A 26,216-nucleotide genomic window follows, 5' to 3' on the forward strand; every position below is an offset into this window, starting at 1 on the left:
CTCTTGTACAGCAGTTGTTGAGACTGACAATAGTCAGGGCATCAGCAAAGCTTTCTAAACGTATATTGAGGAAGACTAGTCCAAACCTCTGTCATCAGTGTTCAACACTATGCTCGATGCAGTTCCCTCTATCGACATGTACAGATTGTGTTTTAAAGACCAAACAGAATGTTATTTTATATATACTCACGTGCAAAACAAACGTCCCCAAGAATTTGTCAACTACCAAACAACACAAGCACAACACGAATAGATATGAACGTTTAATATGCATCACGAAGTGTATGTAAAACATGTGTGACATACAGAAAGAGAACGTGGTAAACCTAACAGTGGTACAGGGAATGTTGTCACATGGGGGTCGATTGTCCAGTATTCGAGCGCAAGCCAAAACAACAAATGACAAAACAGAGGTTGATATGGGAAGGCAGATCGTCAATACCGCGCATGTCCACCCCTGTGCATCGGTGCACGACAGAACACGTCGTCGGGCCGAGTGTGTAAGTCTCCTGATCACGTGACTGGGGATCCGTCTGTAGTGCCTGAACCAGTACATTTCTCGTCAATGGAGGGTGTGGAAGCTGTAGAATCCGACGTCCAAGATGGCCCCACAAGTGCTCTGTCGGAGACATGTCAGGGGTTCTGGGCCAAGGCTGTACGGGCACGTTGTTGACGTTGAGAAAGGCCATTGTGACAAAAGAGGTGCCAGAGTGCCATTGATGATAACAAGGTCGGTTTTGGTGTTCCCACATGCCACCCCAAACCGTCACACTCCCTCTACCATATGGTTCCGTTTCCTGAACAACGTGCCATCCGTTCCCCACGCCGGTGGTAGACACGTCTTCGGTCGTCAGCTCTGTCCAAATGGAACCTTCTCTCGACGCTGAAAAGGACCCGTTGCCGGTTCCGTTGCTGCCACTGACGAACATTCTTGGCCAAAACCAATCTTCGACGTCGATATTCCGGCGGTAACGTCATGCCCCACAACGGTTTATAGGCTCCGATTTCCATGTAGACGTTGTCGTATGGACACTGTCCACCAGCTGACGGGATGACGGAGGCTAAGCACTGATGATAACGTCACGGCGAGGAATCTGTTCCTTAAATGAAGACCTCTTGTGGGGTAGTGACTTCCGGTCGACCGCTCCTCGGCCTGTCTGCTGTCCGGCCAGCTTGTCTGTAACGTGTGACCAATGTCCCAATCGTTCTTTTTGCACAACTCAGGATTCTTCCAACATGGTCGTTCGTTACCCCCAGCTGCAGCATGGCAATCGGTCTTTCTCTCTTTTCTGCTGTTAATCATGGCATGTTCTGCTGGTTTTGCAGAGGATTGTGATTGCAAAGAACAGTTTTCAACGTGTTTTATAACCGATCTCCATATGGGTGATTTCCTGCACGTGGAGGGAATTTCACTGAAAAGTCATTTTTACCGCGTCTGGCATGCAACACGTGCATTTCCTTGGGGTGTCATACATTTGTGTGTTTGGGCAATGTGTTCCGAACTGTTTTTCATGTTTTTGGCCATATCCAGCAAATATAATATAATTTAAATTTTAGGGACGTTTCTCTTGCACGTGAGTGTGTGTGTACACACACACACACACACACACACACACACACACACACACACACACACACACGTACGGTGTGTATATATATATATATATATATATATATATACGTGTGTGTGTGTGTGTGTGTGTGTGTGTGTGTGTGTGTGTGTGTATAACTATATATATTGCTAGCAAAGCAATCCATATACCCTTGTGGTAAACACGTGTACGTAATTTCCATAGAAAGTACATTGGTAAACGAAAAGAATGTATAGCTGTTGTGCTGCCTTATCACGGTATTCAAAGATCGAATGTAGGGTCAAAATGTTAAAAACGTGCTGTGTCTTCCATATCAATATTTGTGTCATACGTTGTTAAAATTAGCAATACATCTAATACATATTTACGGAATTTTTGAAAGCAATTTGATGTTGATAAGTCTGATGAGAACGCAAACAGGTTTTCTCTGTTTAACCAAAAGAGTAGTTACAAACTTATACATTGATTATCGGGTAAAAACATAATACTTCCCCTGAGTATCCTTCCCGGAAGATGGCAACTGACAATATTAACATCACGGTAACACACAGTTTTTTGGAAATGCTTCGAAAGGTCATGATAGTGACATATTGATAAAACGTTTCCTATATAGTACGGAGAATGGGGATTATGTATTTAAAACTGCAGTTTAGGCAATGATGAATGCGAACCTCTGGAAAATATTTTGCACGAATGAGAAAAACTTAAAACACTCATGTATACTTCCAAAGAATGTTATAAAAACGTAGTTTTAGAAATATAGTCTATCAATAAATACATACATATTTTTTTTTCAAGTGCACATGCATTTATGCATCGCGATCGAATGTGTATGTGTATAAATATGCAGATTGTGACTTTTTTGAGTGTAAGTTCTATGAACAAAATACATCCTATTCACGTGAACAACTGACTTCGTATAAGATTTCTCCAAATGAGTCCTGTATTGGACCGGAAATTGTCGCTTCTGATGTTTCAGTTCGTATAGACTTTACAAAGTTTATGTGAGATATGTAGATAAGACATGATATGACACTGATATGAGAAGTATAATCTTACACGGTTCCCGCTTGCAGCCATATCAATGTAGAATCACAGCGGGCGACACTAGATATAGATTGAACGCTGAGCACAGAGAATCGGAGTGACCAGCCCCAAGGCTCCACAGAGACACTGTGTTGAGGAAAGCATCTTAGAATATGATAATGTTGATGTATCAAGACATACGTCCCTGGTATTGGAGAATGGAAATGTTATGATCATATCGATAGTCGATCAGAGTAGGCGATCAGATCAGGATTTAATGGTACGTGTGATGCAAAGGTTAAAGAGGTCACGATCAACTTCGAAATATGCATTTTGGGGGCAACGTCACTAGTATCGGATAAAAACACCTCTGTTGACCAGACATGTACAGGTGCTTCTGGGGACTCGTCAACTTGACTCATACTATTTAATTTCATCATCGAGAACAGCACCGAGTTCATTGCCAGATGTTGAGTGGATTTTGACGTTGAGGTGCATGTCTGTCAATGACGTTCCAAGCGGGAAAGGTTAGGACTGAATGCTTGCCATGGCATGACATAGATGCTTTGTTGTTCGCCCACAGTCTTTGAGCAAATGGCTCGACGATTGGTGCACTGGTTACCCGATGTGAACCATGAGTCTACCATGGACAATATGGAAAACAGTTCAGCCTGTCATTGTAATACAGACCCTTGCCATTATGGATCTACCGTAAGAAACAAGCATGTTGTGCGACGTTAACATCCCTCAAACTCTCATTAGGACGTCTAAACTTACGTCCCTCTGTCAAGGAAATCAAGCATGTACTGTAGCATCAGTCACCTATTGCAACTGATCCCTTATCCGAGTGGCAGTTTGCAACCGATTTCTTCATGACATCGTACTGAAAGCCTTGTCATGTAGCCCAAGATGTCTTCGTAGATGTTCTTTACCACATACATCACTTCATGCCATTGCCAGACATTGGTATATAATGTGGTTTCACCTCAAATATAAACATCCCCTACGTTTGGGTTCGTAATAAACTTATACGTATGTGCTCTGCTTCGATATTTGTATGTATGTTCAGATGCCAGGTACATATGATACCTTTGATCATACGGAAATACTCATTTGCAACATCCTTCCTAACATCATGTCAGATATATTATGGAATAAGGTGACTTGTTGTATTCTAGGACGGTTCTTCACATTCCAGCGTGGCACATTACGAAACGGAAGAACACAATGGAAAGGGTGTAGTTGATGAATTGTCGTCAAATAGTACACGACACAGATACTGGAATTTCGTAAACCGGACGAATTTGGAACATAGTAAGTAGAGGTGAGGGTCTGTTGTGATTGTGTGAGTTTTGGAAGATCAAGATCTCTCGTCGTTTAGAATTGTTTGTGTTAAACAGTTGTTGCTGCCAATAGTCTTCAGTAAGCATGTTCATGAGGCCAAACATAAAGCTTATCACAATGAACAGTTATTTTACTTAATATCTATTTCCAAATAGTTTCATTCATTTTTCATATGCTATATGCAAAGGACTTCGACTTTCTAGATGGCTCAACAATCACCTGTCATCATAACTATAGTTTACCCTCCTTTGATCAGGAGTACAATCTTGAAGAAACATAAGTATTATATGAAGGCCAATTCTCGGAAGTGCCACTTTTGGGTAACTTCTTAGTAGACAGGCCAGTTAAGAATTACGGTGTCACTGGCCTTGAAATGACGCTTCAGTGAACATTGTAGTTAAGTGCCGCGGAATATTTGTCCTAACCTTGCACCTTTAGTATTGCCGGAACCACGTCAGCGGTGGTTAAATGGCGCTCAATCATTCTTCGAACTGACATCAATTGCTCTCAGTTGCCGTCAGTTAACATCGTTGATGAACAAGTCGGATGATTTCTACCCGGTGGGTAATTTCCGAGTGTCTACTGTCGGAACGTATTGAAATCAAAGGCACCTGTATCTCTTTGCCGATGGGTTATCGTGACTAAAACATAATTGTACTTGTAAGTGGATAATGCATAGAGAAGTGCATCCGCTGCTTTGTGTTGACTCAACTCTTGGTTAGGGACCGGTTATTTGATATTCTGGGAGCCTTGAAATGAATATTTTATTTATTTATCTATTTATTTATTTATCAGACTGTTGGAAAATACAGAAAGTGTCAACCACGTAAAATACGTTGTTGCAAGCTGCAATTATTAAACAAATACAACGGTTTGTTTTCTTGTCCTTGTGAGGAACTTTGAAATCCATTGTTTATCCTTTGAAGGAATTGACAGATCAAAAGCATGGTATACCGACATCATCCAATGTCGACCGTTTGGGAAAATGCTAGCTCAAAACATGACGAACTCTTTGATTTCCCACAATGTTTTGAAATGGTAAATGGTCTTCACATTTTTAGCACTATCAAGCTTTGTTAAAACACATAATTTTCGTTTTCTCTTGTCTGTCAGTCATACAATGTATACCAACCATCAAGTTATTTTTTAAATAAGTACTTAATAATTATAGTAAACATAGCGACAAAACACTTTCCATGGTCATAAGAAAGTCCCATTGTACGATTCCAGCTATATCGCGAGCGTCTTTGAAACAATTTCCCTCTTCACATGCAAAAGTAAATCAACTGCAATTGTCCGCCTAAAAATATAGACAATGGAACAAGCAGAAAATAGTTTTATGAGACATCACACATTCACTGAATCCAGTGTAGTGGTCATGTTCATTAGTCCTAGTGTAGATCAGCTGACAGGTGTATATTGATTTAGATTTGTATTCCACATCGAGGTGATGTTCAATATGTCGACCACCAAGATGGAATTACGATGAATGATGCTATTTATAATGATATGTGCATGATATCATAGAGACTGTATATCGATCGATCGCTGACGTTCAGGTAAATATATACGCACATGACCATGGTCGCTCCTAGCATCAGTCCAGCGAGCACTGCGATATGTCTCCTGACCTTTATAGAGCATCTGGGTATGGTACCTTACACCGATGACGTGCCTGTCGTGAAATTATATACACGACATCACAACAACAATCTATTTTAGGACGTATGTTGTTGGCAATCTGATTTCATGCTAGTCATTTAAGTGTGTTGCTGTGTATAATCTCTGGTGCTTGCCATATGCTGTGATGGTTGTGATGTTTAATGTTGCTGGGTAGCTTTTGTATTACAAGACATGTGATGTGATGTATTGTTGAACATGTCCTACTGTGTCATACACGTGATGCTGTGTTGTGTTACAAGACATCTGATGTGTTGTATTTGTTGAAGATGTCCTACTGTGTCATACACGTGATGCTGTGTTGTGTTACAAGACATGTGATGTGTTGTATTGTTGAACATGTCCTACTGTGTCATACACGTGATGCTGTGTTGTGTTACAAGACATGTGATGTGTTGTATTTGTTGAAGATGTCCTACTGTGTCATGCACGTGATGCTGTGTTGTGTTACAAGACATGTGATGTGTTGTATTGTTGACCATGTCCTACTGTGTCATACACGTGATGCTGTCCTGGACATTTATCTTTCTAGACATGTGTTGTGTTATATTGTTGACCATTTGTTCTGTTGTGTTGAATATGCAATGTATGCTGAACTTGTTGTGTTGCTGGACAATTGACCACGGACATATGTTGGTTTGCTGTACAAGTGGTCCTGGACACGTGTTGTGTTGCTGTACAAGTGGTCCTGGACACGTGTCGTGTTGCTGTACAAGTGGTTCCATTGATGTGTTGTGTTGCTGTACAAGTGGTCCCGGACATGTGTTGTATTGCTGTACAAGTGTTCCTGGACACGTGTTGTGTTGCTGTACAAGTGGTCCTGGACACGTGTTGTATTTCTGTACAAGTGATCCTGGACATTGTTGTTTCTGGACATGTGTTGTGTTCGAACACAGTTGTGTTCCTTTACACGTTGTGATTTGTTGCTGGACATGTCTTGTTGCTTGGCTTCTGTTGACGGAGATGTGTCTAGATAAGTGGTACTGAACGTGTGTTATGTTGACATGATATGTGCTGTTGTGCCTACACAATGCTCCATTGTGCTCGACGCGTAATGCTCTGATGGACATGTGCAGTGGTGCTTGCCATGTGTAGTGTCATGTTCCGGTGTATTGTGCTACCATGTATGTGTTCATGTTTCATGGCAAGTCACGTGTTCCACTGTTTCCCGTGTCCTCTCCAGCAACTTGACTGTTTTATGGCGATACAATCATTTATGCATTTCTTTGTGTTATCTAACCAAACAATTGAGTACTCAACCCAATATTTGTTTTGGAAGTGTAAAAGAACACACAGGACGTAGCTTTACATATTTATTGATATAAGAATCGTTGGAACTGGCCTGCATATTACATAGAGCGACTGGTCGTTACAAGGTCACAGTGAACGTGATGCAGATGACGAGGTGCAGCTCGAACAGTGTACTATTACAGAGTGATATATACGAGACATCGACAACCTAGAGCTCAGCCGGCTATTGCTGTCAGCCCGGACAGGCTACGGGGCGGTACAAGCAACATACAGTGCTTCACAAAAACAACCAATTACGATTAGCTGAAGATAAAAGCAACCGCCTTCCTCGGCTAGGCGTAGTCTCTGCTGAACTCGTGCCATAAGTCATGTGGTATAATACCTATGTGCCGCCGAGAGGTCGGGAAGCGAGAGTCATTAGTTATCCTGCCGACCCATAGTGCCCCGACCCTAACACCAAATGACCTATCGCCCTAAGTCAGGCCTGCCGTCAAGGGGAGGGGGTGCAGAGAAAACACTCCACTTCTACATTGAAACACTCATTACATCAGGCAAATGAAGTCGAAACAGCTCTAATAATGACATCGATTGAAACGAACACATGCCTTTGCTTTGTCTACAATGCAGGCTATACGGACAAATCACTTACGATGAGGAAGTCATCAAACATCTGGTGCAGTACAAGATGAGCTATAGGGGAACAATGCAATTAGTTCTACAAGACAGTTAATACAAAAATAGGATGCAGTGACGACTACCGTACATTTAAGGATCTCGGTACTAAAATAGAGTGTTATCCGTACGAGGAAGGACTAGACATGGAGTGGCGTTGAGGAACCAGTGGTCAACAACTAGAAACGACCTGCGTGGAGTTGCGTACCCTAGCTGCCAGGATCCGCGGTTCGGGGATCTGAATTTAGGATTCGCCCGCTTATGATCATGGCCCTTTTGCTTTTGGATTCCACCAGTTTGTACCCGTCGTGTCTGCCATTCTGGTTCCCCACTAACTGAAACTCGCCGAGATGCAACTTCAGTACTGTTCAAAGCGGCGTCCTTTAACAAATCACTCACTCATTCTAGACGAAGACGGGGCAAGGGTTAATGGTAGTAAAGCACTACCATTCTCAGTGTTTGCATATAGTCACGTTTGATAGCATTACATCAACATATATTTGCATATGTCACACACGTCCAATGCTTTAGATGCACAAGGCTTAAAACGATTCTAAATAGTAATACATTGTCATTCAAATGTCCTTCGTTGCTAATGCATTCATGCACGCCTGTACTTCGATTCATGCCTGCTTTCTGTATCATGATGATCGCAGCTCGTTTCCCAGTATCTATATTTCGTCCTAACCTTAGTTTACTTTCAGTCAGAACTGTCACTCTCCCCTCCGTATTTCCTATATTCTCACAGTCGCCTCACATTCCATCCCGTCAAACTCCTGTGTACAATCTAGCCTTTCTATTAGATGGCGTTGTCCTTCTGAGCTTCATTGACTGTCTGTGGAGTCTCACTATGACGAATGTATGTCTTTACTAAAACACACATCCTAAACCACACAGCGTCACTGGCTCGTCTGTACCACCAAACCTCTGTACCACACAGCGTCACTAGTCCGTCTGTACCACCATCCACCCTGTACCACACAGGGTCACTAGTCCATTCTCTACCACCAACCACCTGTACCACACAGCGTCACTGGCTCGTCTGTACCACCAAACCACCGTACCACACAGCGTCACTGGCTCGTCTGTACCACCAAACCAATGTACCACACAGGGTCACTAGTCCGTGTGTGCCACCAAACCCCTGTACCACACAGCGTCACTAGTCCGTGTGTACCACCAAACCACTGTACCACACAACGTCACTAGTCCGTGTGTACCACCAACCACCCTGTACCACACAGCGTCACTAGTCCGTCTGTACTACCAACCACCCTGTACCACACAGCGTCACTAGTCCATTCTCTACCACCAACCACCTGTACCACACAGCGTCACTAGTCCGTCTGTACCACCAACCACCTGTACCACACAGCGTCAATAGTCCGTCTGTACCACCAAACCACTGTACCACACAACGTCACTAGTCCGTCTGTACCACCAAACCTCTGTACCACACAGCGTCACTAGTCCGTCTGTACCACCAACCACCCTGTACCACACAGCGTCACTAGTCCAGTCTGTACCACCAACCACCTGTACCACACAGCGTCACTAGTCCGTCTGTACCACCAACCACCTGTACCACACAGCGTCACTAGTCCGTCTGTACCACCAAACCACTGTACCACACAGGGTCACTAGTCCGTCTGTACCACTAACCGCCTGTACCACACAGCGTCACTAGTCCGTCTGTACAACCAATCCCCTGTACCACACAGCGTCACTAGTCCATTCTGTAACACCAACCACCTGTACCACACAGCGTCACTAGTCCGTCTGTAGCACCATCCACCCTGTACCACACAGTACAGAATGTCCTGACACCCCATATGCCAGTACAGAATGTCCTGACACCCCCTATGCTAGTACAACATGTCCTCACACCCCTATGCTAGTACAGAATGCCAGTACAGAATGCTTCCATGTGCTTGTCGAGTACGTCCTGACACCCTCTCTGCTGGAGCAGCGTCGTCCTGGTACCAGTCTATCTTGCGTCCCTCCACTCCACCCATGCACTACGTCAGTCAGCCCTATAAACTGTCAATGCTGCTGTAAGCTCCCAACCGGACAACGCCAACGGTGACATGAACAACATTAGTGCAAACCACTACGCCACAACATGTATATAAAGCTTGTGGGTACCAGTTCTTCGATGTACAGTATATCTATAAACAACCCGTGTTGAACTTGAGTGGTAAAACGTAACTTGGAATTCCTTGTTAATCAGTCTGTAATGCACACAGTGTGCGACACGCTAGCTAGTTCACAGTGTCCACAGTGTTAGCCAGCACAGCCACAGATATCATGTGGCTTGCATGCAGTGAACATGATGTAAGCTAGGTAATATCATGTAGGTTGACACACATTGACGTGATGTAGGCTAGCGAACAATACACACGTGAAAACTAAAACACACACACGCGTTCGCACACACACACACATATAAAGGCAAAACAAAAACAACATAACACACACTTTCACACAGGTTTAGTCCCAAACTGTCTTTATCTTTTTTTTCTATCACTCACACACATACTTCCTCCAAACCACACCCACATTTTCCTCCCTATCTCCGCCCTTCCCTTCCACACACAAATACACACTCTCTCCTTCCCTCTCGCACACACACGCGTTTTATTACGGACGTATTAAGCCCACACACATATATACAGGGTACATATATCATTGTTATATCATTGTTTGTTTTACAGTGTGTGCATGAACGTGTCCAAAGACCAGTAGCGTGCGTCCGTGACAATCCGCTACTTATATACAGCAGCAGCCCTATATCATCTTCAATGTGTACAACAATGAGTATTCGTGATGTTCTTCGAGTACTCTTCCACAAAAAACTCAGCTTCAAATACCCATCACTATCTATAATGTAACATTTGTAAGCAGTGCTGGGGATTACATTTCAGCTTAGTATCCCCGCACGTGTCAATGTTTATAGTTCCATGAATATTGCACAGTCAACGTTTACGAGACTTCTGTGATAACAGTGCAGTGTCCCATTGTTTGGGATGAACATGGTTGGAGACAGCATGAAGTACAAGGCCGGATGGTTCTGCTGCTGACGCAGCAACGCACAGACAGACGAGGATAAGACACAACTGAGAATATTGCCGTCCTGGGTGCAGAGCAGTGTCACTGTCCTTTGAAGATGACGGTGATGCCGACGATGTTGATAATGACGTAGATGAGGAAGAAGAAGCGGTCTGTCACACACGCTATGACACGCCACTCTCGGATGTAGCGCTCCCTCTCATCCCGAGCACGTTTCTTCTCCTCGTTTTTTTCCAAAATGTCCCGGATTCCTCTCACTTCCTCCAAAATGGCGCCTGACCGGAAGCCACCTCGGTCTAGAAAAGCATCCAGATCGGAACCCTCAGTTTGGGGTGTGACCCGATAGTCTATACCATTGTCCAGCAGTCGCACTTTAGAGAACTTAAAGTCAGCTTCGGGGAACTTGTTCTTTGTGTCTTTGTAGGACTTTGATGATTCCTTCTTTGTTTCCATATTTTCTTCTGGATCAATAATCTTATCCCGCAAACACAGTAGCGTGGCGATACCTCTTATCGTGCACTGGAACACACACAAATATCGTACTTAATACAGATACACAACATAGCAACACCATACACAATTACCTGACAATTCAATCTAAATATCAAAATAAACAAATACACATTAACATCGAGACAAATACACCGTAAGTTGATACAAATGTAGAATACGTACACAATACACAATTTGTTAAACAAATAATACACAAACACACCACAGTGATAATTGACATTTAAAAAGCGCCTTTATAAACGCACCTGTACATGTTCAAAGACTGCATTACCCCGGTTAACCGAAGCTGTTTCTAAGGCCCTAGAAGGTTAACAGTTAGTGACTTGTCCTATGCTATCCTATTCACTGCTGCGGGAAGAGAAGCAATTTTGAACAAACTCAGTGGCCTAGGGTAAGACCACATTTGTCTCGTGTGTTTCGTTGTGGCGCGAACAAACATGAGTCAAGCTGCCAAACACGGCCAACCATCCAAGGATGATCCGTGACCAATGTTACTTAACTTCAACTGATTTGTGATCTGGGATCTATAACAAAGACCACATACCACAACAATACCGCAATATACTATAGTACTCACAAATCAAAATATAATAGTACGCAGGTACACTAATAGTATAATAACACACACATAACATTATGGAAAACATCCACCATAATAACAAATTACACAAACTAAATAATACAAAACTACTGTAAATACCAGGATCCACAAACACACAATAATAACCTTTAAGGTTTAAAACCCCAAGGGTCGAATACAGAGATATTTTCCTTCAGCAATACTGATCAGCTATATAGACAAGGTTCAACTGAATTCTCTAGGACGAGGGAATTGAATCAGTTATTGTTCGTCTCTCTCCACAGAAAATGTGTCGGTGTGAGAAATGCCATCCTAATTATGTCTGAGTTTGTATGCAATATTTCTGACTGGACACGCCGTTCTTTAAGGTAGTGTTTAAATGGTTTCTATAAATCTTAAAATGAATATTTGATTAGTGTATCACGTCTGTTTGGGGGACCATTCCTATTTCATGCATGATTTTGACATCGTATTGTTTAAGCTACGTTTAACTCTGCTTTGCTATTCCCGCTCCGCTATCAGCTGGAGACTGGAGGGAACTAATGGCCACATATTACAGGCTATAACTGCCTAGGAGACGTTGTGGAACACCTCTGACGGTCCTGCAATATTCATATCCGTTTAAGAGAAATGATCTTTCCTTGTAAATGTTAGAGGTGGCGTATTTGTCAGCTATTTGGTGCTATTTGTCGTTATGAGCCAACACCCCAAAGGACTAGCAGCATGGGGAGGTGTCGGAGGAAGGATGTGGCCTACATCTGTAGATCCCCGTCTCTCGCTTTCACTCTTAGTCAGGGAAGCTGATTAAATATTGACTACTTCAGATTTACATCTTTTGTCACCCAACTGTACCCGTTCTGACACGTGCTGTATCATATTATCTTACTGTGACTGTCCACATATACGGTCTGCCCTGCAAGTCATATTATCCAACTGTGCCTGTAAACACAGACTGTCTGCCCTGCAAGTCATATTATCTTACTTTGCCTGTAAACACAGACTGTCTGCCCTGCAAGTCATATTACCTTACTTTGCCTGTAAACATAGACTGTCTGCCCTGCAACTCATATTATCTTACTGTGCCTGTAAAAGACTGACTCATATTATCTTACTTTGCCTGTGTCTGCCCTGCAAGTCATATTATCTGTTTGCCTGTTAACCCTGCAAGTCATAAGTCATCTTACTTACTTTGCCTGTAAACATAGACTGTCTGCCCTGCAAGTCATATTATCTTACTGTGCCTGTAAACATAGACTGTCTGCCCTGCAAGTCATATTGTCTTACTGTGCCTGTAAACATAGACTGTCTGCCCTGCAATTCAAACGATCTTATTATGATTGACCACGTAGCTTGTCTCCCCTGCCATCATTCATATTATTTTATTGTACACTTCTTTGAGTGGCATTTTAACTGTTGGAAAGTACAATATTGACTTCCTTTTTGGATAACAACTTCATTTATTCCTTGAGTGCGACGTGTCGATACAATTTCTTGCACCGTTGTCCTTGCTTGACAAGGATACAAGGATCTGCATCGAAACATCGCACACACGTAAAACCAAAAAGTTATTATCAATATTCTCTTACTGTGCTTGTCCACATAAATTGTCTGCCCTGCAAGTCATATGATCTTACTGTGCCTGTCCACGTCACAAAGTCTTCTAACACTATATCCCCAGTTCCAGAATTGCATCCATTAAATACCTATCGCAGGTACGAATAACAGATTCGTTCGTATTATGATTTCAGATGTTGTAGGGTCTAACCAAAATGGTAGACGTGCATTTGATAGGTTCTGTAGTTTGGGATCGACGGACACATGTGTGTCAATTTTCAGTTGCGTTTTCAAGCTACAAATTATTTGTCACGATTGGTCTCAACTGGTCATGCTTGTTGTGAGAACTGACACAAATGAGAATTGAATGGTAACAATGGCTGGATGTCTTGCCTGCTGTGTGTTAAGTAACCCGACGACACTGCTGACCGACCAACAGTCTAGTATTTATCAACAGCCGTGAGAATCCCCCCCCAACTCAACCCCCACGCAATGTACCAGCATTGTCTGAAGAAAGATTAATAATTCGAACTGTTACGGATGACAGAACAGTGAACGCTGAAAATCGACTCCTTGGCCCCATGGTGCAATGATGAACGACGGAATGTGTGTACAAGTTATTAATAACAATGGTGAATAATTCCCAGCCAGGATAGCACAATTCATATGTAACAAAACAAAGTAATTTATCAATATGAGCGCCTATTGAAAGTCAATGACGATGCGCCGTTTCGGAATAGATGAAGCAACTTCTAAGAGACACTAAACAATAAACTGGTCCACTATACACTAATGAATATTCGAAATTATTTGTCCATTGTGTACGCTTCTTTGTTATTTCTACAAGGTTTGTAATATCAAAATCTATCATTGATTAATACAAATAACCGTGTGCTGTTAGGTACATAGTTTGTTTTGGCAAATATCAGCAAACAAGTGCAGTTTTTTTAAATACATTGAGTGGAAGTATTTTTGTTTTGGAAGTTATATAATATTTATTAGTGTTACCTGACGATACCTGTTAACATAATGGCGTTATTAATAATATTCATTAAGTTTTATAAATACGAAAACATGAATGAATTTTCCAATGAATATTAAGATGGTGCTAGAAAATGTCGGTTGTATTTTCTGATATGAGCAAATAGATTTATCATCCGAAGACAAGTGACACAATTAAGGGCCTCACTGTTGTGTTCCAGGTACTCGTACGCCAGCTATAGCAGCTGTTCGGTCTGTTAAAGAGTACTTAACTGCTTGCAAAAACTCATTGCGCTGTCATTGAGAGAGGTCCGTGTTCAAAACAAGAGTAGTGTCTATACCCTGCAATACGACTGGACATGAAGTACTGACACAGACAGTGGCGGCAAGGATCACATTAACTAGTGGATACATGGTTGCCTCTACTCACAGATCTAAGCCACTTGGGAGCGCGGTTGATACGGACCCCCCTGAAGAACATGTTAGCGACGATACAGGCGAGGACCGTCGACACCGTGATCAACACCATGCTCAGACAAAAATAGGCGCCTGCAAAATAAACACATCGGACTCAGTCAAATTGATTATATATTCATTTGAGACCAGCTGGAAAATTAATCTTCCTTTAAGTTTTAGGAAAAAACATTATTACTGTTATACCAGGTGCTTGCGTCTCTGAAGACAAAACATGTTGTATCACCTGAAGCGGTGAGCGAAAGATTGTCTGTCTCAACAAACCATATAGCAAACTGTCACCCAATCACTTAACAAGCAGCGGATAGCATACCATCGTTCGGCATAATATAACTATATTTTACACTGTTTGCATCAGGGAATATGTGTCTAACTGTCCACCATATAAACACATAGCTACAGAGGTCAGGTCTACTGACGTAGTGGACATTGAAAGGTGGTACTGATGCAGCTGCAAGTGACGAGGCCACGTACCTATGAGTGGTACTGATGCAGCTGCACGTGACGAGGACACTTAAGCATGAGTGGTAATGATGCAGCTGCACGTGACGAGGACACTTACCTATGAGCGGTACTGATGCAGCTGTACGTGACGAGGACACTTACCTATGAGTGGTACTGATGCAGCTGCACGTGGGGTGGACTCTGCTAAGACCAACAGCAGGAAGAAGAAGGCTACAAAGATACTCATTCCTGAAAACCAAAGTTATTATATGTTTACTCTCTGAATTCAGAATAATGTTTCTGTATTTGGAAAAGCTCATTATCTGCGTACGGTGTACCTCTCATTACAGAGATTCAGATCACGTTCACATACTGGACGGGAAAGGTTGATTTGACAACGCTTTAGAATGAGTGCCCCTAATTACATACAATTGATTAAATATGATAGCATTCTGCAAGGTATTTCATTATTTCTCTATAGTTCGGATAATTACTGAAATGAGTTATTCATCCTTTAAAAGAGCATTCTGTCTAATACGTTTTTTGTCAGATTAATTACAATTTATACCTAATTAAGCGGTCACATCTTGTAAATTGAGCATGGCACTAAATCCATGAGCACTAATTGTTCTCAACAGATAGTACGTCTTGATCGTGCTGTGATGCAAATACTTATTAGCTATAGTTAAAGATCAAATCTATTTTTGCGAAATGGTTCTGGTGACCTTTGTGTAAGCTATGAAAATACATTGTCGGCTAATTGATTATTCATCACAAATATTCGCGAGTCCAATTTCATTTCTAACATTTGCTGTTCGATAAATATAGTGTCCTATTAAGACCAGCTGAAAGCATATACTACAACCTCATCCGGTGTATAATAGCCATTATTTATGTGTGAATTAAGCTTAACAGTAGTTCAGTTATCAGTGTAGGCAGCTTAATGTCTTTCTGATCTTGACGAGCACACATCTTCGCCCACCCCCTCACCCACCCCAATATATTACTCTAATAACACTGGAAGATAGGTCCAGGCCAATCCCGTCTATATATCATGGACCTCAGTGCATCTGGGGAGATACAAAAGACCAGTTTATATATATAGCCTTGTGTTTTGGTGTACTCAGTAAGGGTTCTTGAGCTGACTGGGTTTGGGATCCCTCATGCTTCGATTTCAAACCTTCACTTTGAAATGTTGAAAAGTGGAGTGTGACGTTTAGTTCATCTGACAAATAACAGTGAAATAACATCTTCTATTTCCTGTCTGTAAAATACGCACTTGTGAACAACAGAACATACACAAATAAAGAACTAAAAGGACCATATGGATTATTTCTAAATTGAGTACAAGTGTGACAGTAAACTTTCCTTGCTAAGCAACAGCTTGACAAATAATGAAACGAATGTACGGGTTCAGTATGCAAATCGCCCAGTCGAGCATCCCGGTATCAAATTGTCATTACTCATATGAATACAAAGGGTGTCATTTGCATAAATACTATATATATGGCAATTTACCTATTGAACGGCCATGGGTAACAAATAGATTAACGAATTAATCTGACAATACATTTATCTTACTTCATTGTATATACATGTACAATTGTACATTTGTATCCCTGACTATAATATGGAACTGCCATACAATGGAATACCTTTCTCTGAATCCCGTCGATGCACAGAGCAGTTCATTGCCTTTATATTATTGTTCGGTTTTGGAAGCAATTGCCCTAAACACACATGTTTTTTCCTGTATGGTTCAGTAGCAGGCATTTGGTTGAAATGATCAAGTAGCATGTCAGTAACCCTTCATTTTAACATCAGAGATCTATAGATGATTGCATGTGGAACAGGTACTCCACTATGACCCATGTAGTTTACCGGCGAACACAGACAGGTATACTTATCACAGTAAGTAGCTATCTATTGTTGATATAGGAAAGGGTCTAGATCAGTCAATTAACGTTAAACGATTTTCAAAAAAGGCTTCAGCCTAAGGAAATAACATGGGAAGAAATGTCTAAATATTACTATGAACCTATCCCCCAAACGACTACCCGAGTACAATGATCAATAAGACTGCATGCACAATGACATGACATTCCCTGCTGAACACTCAATACGCATAAAGATAACATTCCTAAATGAACACACAATACGCGAATGACATGTCATTCCAAACTGAACACTCAATTCACAAATGAAATGTCATTCCCAGCTAAACATTCACTACACAAATGGAATGAAATTCCCAGCTCATAAATCAATACGCAACTGAAATGACATTCCTAACCGAACACCCAATACATAAATGAAATATCATTCCCAGCTGAACACTCAATACACAAATGAAATCATCCATGCCTAACCGAACACTCAATACACAAATACAATGGCATTCCTAACCGAACACCCAATACACAAATGAAATGGCATTCCTAACTGAACACTCAATACGCAATCAATTGTCATTGCCAGCTGAACACTCAATATACAAATGAAATTACATTTACACAGGACGACGACCGTTCTGCCTTCTTTGTGCGTTCTAAAAATAATAAGAACGCCTTTTAACGCTCGAAGAAGGCACGAAGAAGGCAGAATGATTGCGTAGGTCGTACAGAGGTCGTACAAAGAAGGCACAGACATCGCCATGGACGACACAGAACGCCATGCTGGCGGCGACAATATTGAACATGTTCAAAACTAACGCACAGCGGTCGCCGAGGAGTTTGAGCGCACAAAGGACGCTCGAACAAGACAGAAGGAAGGCTAAAGCATCGCCGTGGTCGCAGAATGAACGCACAAAGATCGGCCAACGGTAGGCGAAAGAGCTCCGTCAACCGTTCCGATGCTTGTGCTTCTTTGTGCTTTTATTGTGTGCGTTCTTTGAGTAACCAATAGCGTGCGTTGAGCAATCACTGTGCCTTCATCCGGCGACAACAGCATCCTTTGAGCGACCATGGCAATGGCTCTACATTCCCTCCGCGTTCCTTCTGCCTTCCTTCTGCCTCCTTTCTGCCACCGTTGGGCTTACTGCATAGCCTTTTCACACGCATGAGGTAAATTCCACCGTTTCTGAAAGTCAACTGCAATAGCTTGCCACTCTTGGGATTTTCCTGGGCATTTGACAACTTCATTCTTATACTCATCTCAGATAGCTCTGCAAACTTCAGGCAGCAAAAAGAGATGGGGCTGTAGACATACGATACTGGTACTGGAGGCCTTGGTACTTGTCCCCAGTAGCAAGGAACCTGATGGTCACACGACTTACTCGCCAATTTCTGTTCTTTTAGGCAATTCTTGGTCCAGCTCTTTCACGGAATTCGTCGACAAGAGCTGGCTCCTTTCTAAGGTAGTTATAGAATGACCCTTCATCTTCAAGACGCAATTCTTTCATTAGATGGTTGCAGTCCTCGAATAGCAACCGTCTGTGTTACATCAACCAGGGGCGAACCCACCAGGTTCTCAATCTTCTTCTTCCGCATCTATTTATTCTTTTTTAGGATGGCAATGGCTATTTGGTTAAAACACTTTTCTTGTTGACCTTGCAAACAAGTTGCCTACATTAGCAGTCCATGCCTAATTGTGTCGCAATGAGATGGTTCCTCTTTGCCTGCTTGAATACAACTGATGATAGAATGACATAACCACGTATTTATATACCCTGGATATACAGGATGCTGAACAGTCGCCAAAGATTGCTGAAGGACTGACTGACTTACTGACTGACTTTGGTTTTACGCCGCTTTAAGCAATATTCCAGCAACATCACGGCGGGGGATTCGAACCCGGGTCTTCAGCGTGACGAGCCAACGCTTTAACCACGTACCAATAGGCTACCCCACCGCCCCTATCGCTGAAGGAATGCACAAGGAACGCCGAATATTGCTGAAAGAATGCTCAAGGGTCGACGAGAAGGCAGAAGCATCGCTGAGTGTTCGCCGTTGGTTGACGTTGGTTGCGTATGGTCGTACAGGGAAGGCAGAAGGAAGTCAGAAGGACTTGAGCGTTCTGGTCACTTTTAGAATGCACAAAGAACTGTCGCCGCCCAGTGTAAAGGGGGTCTAACTGAACACTCAATACACAAACTAAATGTCGTTCCTAACTGAACAATCAATACACAATGAATTCACATTCCTATCTGCACACTCATAACACAATGAGATGACATTAAAGTTAACAAAGCCAAAGTCGTCAACTGAACGCTTTATACACAATTATAAGGCATACTGTTGTGATCACTGCACTGACAACTTGAGGACATACCCATCTGAAGACTATATTCTCCATGAGATGAACACTGAACTAAACTGAACTGAAAGGTCAATGCACAATGAGAGGACATACCCATCTAAACACCCATTTTAAGCATGATGTGCATTACGAAATGACCTACCCAACTGTTTACTAAATATAAGATGACCTACCCAGCTGAAGCTTGGCCGGAGATTCAGGCGGCACCCAGAAGATGACGAGAGTCAGGAGGGAGAGCAGGGCACAGGGCAGGACCAGGATGAACGTGTAGAACGCTACCTTCCGTTTGAGTTTGAGACTGAATGTCAAGTCCGGGTACGGCTCGGGGCAGCAGGTGTAATACTTCACGTTGCGTACAGCCTTGTTCTCCACGATGTCCCACTCGTTGCTGGGCACGAAGTCACTCACGTCCATGTCGTGTTCCGCCACAAAGTCTATGTTCAGTTTCGCCCCATTGTACGTCCACGAACCGAACTTAAGGCTACATTGTTGGGAGTCAAACGGGAAATACAAAGTGTCAAATAGGCAGGAACTCCGCAGAATTGCTTGAGGCATCCACAACAGTTCGCCAGAATCATACACCACAACCAGCGCGTCTCTCTGTTCCTGGAGCCGGTCGTCAGCACTGTAACAGATGCAGGTCAGAGATGATACAGGTGTACGTGCACAACATACCCTATCATCACAGGGATAGCCATCATAAATTATCATCACACACTAAGATATTGCAAACACCGTCTCAAACATCATCACATCGATCATTATCGGAACCATCATCATCACATACACCATCATCACATGGACAGTCATCCTATACATTATCATCACACAGAGGCTAGCATATCACAGATTGCACTGTCAAGACACTGTCATTGCAAACATCGTCATTGTAGTATAAGACAAAATATTATGGATGTCAACTTCTTCTTTATTCTATACACAACGTCTCTGGGATTTTCCTTGCCCCTTCGTCGGGTGAGTGGTAGGGGCAAAGAAAAGCCCACAGACGTTGTGTATATAATAAAGAAGAAGTTGACATCAATAATATTTTGTCTCATACCTGAATACTAACTTCTAAATAACTCTCAAGAACCTCATCGTCATTGTGCATCATCGCATCGATCATAATAGGGCCATTATCATCACACGCACCATCATCACGTTCATTTTCATCACATCCACTGTCAGCAAACTCTCCATCATAATAGAGTGTCGTAAGGTACACTATAACCTCACACGTCATCATCAGCGATACACCACTACCTCCATCGTCCTCCTACAATCCCATCACAATCACCACCATAACGTACACCGCCAATGCATGCAACGCCATGCTCACCACCACCATTACATTCACCGCCATCTCATATATATCGTCATTATATCATTACATCACATACCTACAACAAAATCTTTTCAGTTCAACCGGAAACAAAGTATGCAATGCGGAAAAATAGCCGCAATAGCTCCTTAGAGTTATTAACAAATGATGTTATCACAGTGTAACCTAAATTTGGTTTCAAAAGCGTATAGTTAAATAACAAATAAAAGGATTTTTCAAAGTAAATGTTTACAACATCGTCTACGAACACCATGTACAGTGTATGTCCTGATACTTAGAACACACTGCGATCTTCTTGTAGACAAAAGAATTCACAGAAGCTCTCTGCTTTTGCGGATATTTTTTGGGTTTTTTGGTAGTAAATATGATATGTTCAAACATTTATTTCTAATTACAAAAGTCCGTTTCCGAGTTTTGCGATCATAGAGTACTGAACGTTTTAAGCAGTCTGTCCCAATAAAGAGCCCGAGCCTTGGAGAGTTATGGCTCCCAATCCCTTACTTTGATGGCTTTGACCTGCAAGGCATAACTGACACTTGCCAACTTGGCCAAAACTCTGGCCCCTATCAGTAAACAGTTTCCTGAATTCGTTTTCGCTATTATCTCCAGTATAACAGGTGTATAATAGTGAAACCATGTTTGGACGATCCTAAAGACAGCTTCTCCCAATGTTGCTAGAACAATTTCTATTTGGTTTCCATGGCAACCATATGCAAAAACCAACTTTTTGCCACTGGTCCCCAATGTATTTAGATAATCTGATCAAATGTGTTAGCAAGCTAGTGTGGAATTGCATCTTAGAAATGTTTTTAAAATTGTGTGCCTACTTTGAATTTTGTTGCCACATCATATTCACGTTTGTAACATCAGCTATTATGCTGTTAAGGTCAAAAGGCAGAATCAAGATGAAAATGATTTCGCCACCTTGCCGGTCGTGCTCAGATAATAATCAAAATTCTCTAAGCTGCTATCTGGGGTCAAGTAGGCCAAGTTTAGCTTTGTAGTTTCAGAGGACATGGAAAATGAAAATGTTAACAACGGATGAACGAACACCAGGACGACGGACAACGTGAAGCGACATCAGCATACTTGACTTTCATCAGGTGAGCTAATATTACGAATTGTCTCGGTCTGTCATCATTGAACAATGTTCACAGTGTATAGCACATAAACACAACATATTCCAATAGGGTATAACAGATGGGCTATATATTCCAGCCGTGATAGAGAATATAGGCAGGAAATATCACAGCGGGGATATATAATTATAATTAAGTATAATATACGTATCCCTGCGGTGAATTAGTATAGAAACAGTGTATGCCACGTCAAAGATACGGTGAGTGTATACAGAAGGGACAAAACATATGGACAATATGAATATTTCAGCAGTGATTTTGTCTATTGACGTTTCGTATTTTTCTTGTGGGGTTCAGTATATTCCAGATGATGTATAGGGGCAGTATACAACACATGGGGAGTATAGCATATGGAAACTATATTGTTAGCATGTTAGTCCATGGACAGAGAATATTCCAGCAGTCCATGTATATATTGCATATGCAAGTGTATAATATATACTTAGATAGGATATAAATGTTATGTAGTGGATATCGATAATATACCCGTTATAATTCAACTTAAATCAACAACATAGCAGCTCTTCACGTTCGACGTCTGCAGAAATTCTGCACGCAAACTTTACCAAGGCGTAAAATCCATACAACGTACAGTCCATTTAGCATACTACACATAGATAGCATACAGTCAAAATAGCCTAAGTCAGTACAGATGTACCACATCATACATAGCATACAGTCCATCTAGCATACTGTCGCAGTAACACACAGGAATGTGGTCGAATCAGTTAAAAGAAAGCTTCGATAATGCAGCTATTTTTAAAATACATTAATCGGAACGTGTATTCGGTCGTGTTGTATTAATCTGTCACCGTGGTCTACGGGGTGTAATCTCAGTGCTTCGACCAATTCTCGATGTTAACAAATTACCGCTAAGAGACCATGATATGAATACTCACTGGTATCGAGATTTGATTTACACACTTTGTACGTAACCAGTCTGGTGAGTGTTTCTCTACAATATCTGTACACGGGGAAAGTAGATGATGGTTGGCGCTGAATGATTTCCAATACATAAAGTTCCAAAGCATATGGAAAACCAAATGTTGGGCCTAAGTGCCGGGGCAAAAGCAGTGTTTTCATTGTGCACACATGTTGCTGCTTTTGCTTGAGCAATCTTGACAACTTTGGGAAAATTCCGATAATGTGCTTGTGCTTGTGCTTGTAAGGAATAGCCGAGTTGTAACTGAAGCTGCAAGTGTTACAGCGTGCATCACTGACATGCGTTGTTGTATTCCCTTCCAAGAAACGTCTCGTCTTCGCTGAAATCTATTTTAGTGGAATCGGTTTAGAAAGCAAGCAGCCTTGTCGATAACATGTAGCTGTTGCAAGGGTATCGAATTTTGTGCAAGTATGTCCAATTTACCTCTCTTTACAAGTATTTGCACACAATAAACTTTCGTTTGGCTTGTTGCTTGTGTTGTTGCCATTAGACGAGTAGTGCATACCCCAGCCCGTACAAATCAGCATCGATAGATTCTAGAATTGGATAGGATGAAAATGCTCAATGGCTGCATCCCGGGTTGTAATTACAGTGTGTAATCTTTGATTTACCAGCTCGGACGCCGCTATGCCAGGCTGAGACGTTTATGTTCCTGAGCGACCAATAAGCAGGCCTTTGAGGCGAGAAGATAGCCACGACTGGGATCAACTATCCGACCCCAACTGAAACTCAGCACAAGTGAGCTGAGCACCGTCAAGCCGGGAGTACTCTCTTCACACGTTAGTGTCAATTAAGCTCTCAGCGCAGCGTTATCTTTGATAGCAGGGCACGGGGGGGATGTGGTCAGAACCATTCACATCTCACACTTACAGCGAGCAATGAGAACACTAACTCTTTGTGGACACAGCACAAACATCACATTGCAACCTGTGAAGGACTCCACATGAAACGTTCATTAAACTTGACAAATGTTCGTGTGAGTAGCTATTACAAACACATCAGGCTACTGTGCGTTGAACAAAATTACCACATGAAACATTGTCGGTAAAATGCTTCTTGTCAGTGGAAAGGAGCTGACTTCGCATTGATGTTTGTTGGCAAAACAGAGAACACATTCCCTCCTCCACAACGGTAATATATACACCCCACGTCTTCTCCAATGCCTTTAGTCCACTGAGGAAAACATTCCCTTCTATAAGGACTCATATCCTCACCCAATGCTGCGTACTTTCTCATCTTCATTCAGTCAAAACAGAGAGATTCCTAGGCCTAGGGGTACATTTCTGGACACTTGGGAAATTGGTTATCTTTGAGCTAAAATATCAATACACGTGATTGGCACATGCAATTTCCCAAAATGGAGGCGTGAAATTACACAAAGTCCTCCACAGACGTGGCTGGTATGTGGGAAGGCTGTCAGAGACGGATTCATATCGACGAGAGACGGAAAGCGTAGACAAACGACGAGTCCAATACACCAAACATCCTTAATCCCGTGATCGACACAACAAACGCTGACACAATGTACTGACATCCCTATGCACATGACCAGTTCATGATCAGCGCAAAACAATTGGATGCAATGTACTGGCTACTTTCTTGATGAACACAATCCACAATGACAAATTATACTCCTGTACTTTCATAATCAATACAATATACTCTTAGACAATGTAGTCCTGTACTTTCATGACAAATACAATATACACTTACGCAATGTACTTTCATGATCAATACAATATACACTTACGCAATGTACTCCTGTACTTCCATAATCAATACTATATACTTTTAGACAATGTACTCCTGTACTTTCATGATCAATACAATATACACTTACGCAATGTACTCCTGTACTTTCATAATCAATACAATATACACTTACGCAATGTACTTTCATGATCAATACAATATACACTTACGCAATGTACTCCTGTACTTTCATAATCAATACAATATACTCTTAGGCAATGTACTCCTGTTGTTCCATAATCAATACAATATACTCTTAGGCAATGTACTCCTGTACTTTCATGATCAATACAATATACACTTAGGCAATGTACTCCTGTACTTTCATGATCAATACAATATACTCTTAGGCAATGTACTCCTGTAGTTCCATAATAAATACAATATACTCTTAGGCAATGTACTCCTGTACTTTCATGATCAATACAATATACTCTTGCGCTATGTACTCCTGTACTTTCATGATCAATACAATATATTCTTAGGCAATGTCATCCTGTACTTTCATGATCAATACAATACAAATGGACACATTCTACTTTCATGACAAAAACAACGTAATCTGACAAAATGTAGAGAACTATTCACTGACACAACGAATCGTCATGACCTTATCCCATGCCCCCAAATCCCCCTCAGCCATTATAGATATGGCATTTGAAAACTCATAGTGATAATTGTATGAATAGATCACTGAAAACAAGTGATGACATAGAGATCAAGAAGTCTGTTGGGATACACTAAAACACCCTACTCGCACGATCACCGTAACACCCAGTGACACAGTGCACCAAACACCCTTGTCACAAATTTCAAACAACAGCACTCAGCCAAACACATAAACATATATGATTGTTACGAAAAAAAAATCTGTATACACCAGCTGTTATTGTTTTTGCATGTGTGTTGGTTTCGACCTTGCTGTTTAATGATCTGTTAGTCCGACATTGGTTTCCGATACAGCAAGAGCAGAAGGTACCAGCAGGGTGTCCGGAAACTGACGTTAAGGGTCAGCGATCTCTAGGCATCAGGGCTTCATGGGTGTAAATGCTTCTTTTGTTTGGTAATATGTTGTTTAACCCCACACTGAGCAATATTTCAACTATGTGGCGGTTGTCTGTCAAAACATCAAGTCAGGACCATGCAATCTAGTCCAGCAAGAGCATTGATCTATGCAACAGGGACACGATTTCATGTGTGAACCAAGTCAGCGAGCTTCACCAACCGACCCCACTAGTCGCCTCTTATGACAAACATAGGTTGCTGAAGACCAATTCTGCCCGTATCTTCACTGGGTGTATGGTTGTAAACATGTTGTGTTCATGGACATAGATCACCAGGCATTTTGCTCAAAAGTGTTCCGGTTGCGTCAAAACATATTATTGACACAGCACCTTTTACTCGAGATGGCGATGATCTGGAACGCCACGCGACGTTAAACCCGTTTGAACCTCGCCTCACATTTCTCGCTCATCTCACTACGCATCAGGGAGCTACTGGTGCGTTGTGCATGTTACATCGGTTTGTGAATTGATGTGTACAACAGGACATGTTACATCAAGTGTTATAGTATGTATTACAAGACATCTTACATTTCTGTTGG

At 41.9% G+C, this 26,216-nt stretch overlaps 1 protein-coding gene across 3 annotated transcripts in view; it reads right to left on the reverse strand.

Moving 5' to 3' along the window:
• Positions 1 to 6,941: 6,941 nt before the first annotated feature.
• LOC124290204 (neuronal acetylcholine receptor subunit beta-3-like) overlaps positions 6,942 to 26,216 on the reverse strand; it is a 137,585-nt gene continuing 118,310 nt past the window's right edge. For 2 of the 3 annotated variants that reach the window (XM_046726913.1, XM_046726914.1), the window contains 6 exons: positions 19,611 to 20,062; positions 15,343 to 15,429; positions 14,693 to 14,811; positions 9,318 to 11,153; positions 8,581 to 8,840; positions 6,942 to 8,492 (listed from right to left, as the gene is read on the reverse strand). In XM_046726913.1, coding sequence (XP_046582869.1) covers positions 10,716 to 11,153; positions 14,693 to 14,811; positions 15,343 to 15,429; positions 19,611 to 20,062 — 1,096 coding nt within the window. In that variant the 3' untranslated portion in view covers positions 6,942 to 8,492; positions 8,581 to 8,840; positions 9,318 to 10,715. The remainder of the gene's footprint in view (positions 8,493 to 8,580; positions 8,841 to 9,317; positions 11,154 to 14,692; positions 14,812 to 15,342; positions 15,430 to 19,610; positions 20,063 to 26,216) is intronic. The other variant, XM_046726915.1, reaches the window with a different exon arrangement.

The sequence above is a fragment of the Haliotis rubra genome, unplaced genomic scaffold (genome assembly GCF_003918875.1).
Source record: "Haliotis rubra isolate DU_JTF1 unplaced genomic scaffold, ASM391887v1 Scf46, whole genome shotgun sequence".
In the NCBI taxonomy this organism is placed as follows: Eukaryota; Metazoa; Mollusca; class Gastropoda; order Lepetellida; family Haliotidae; genus Haliotis; species Haliotis rubra.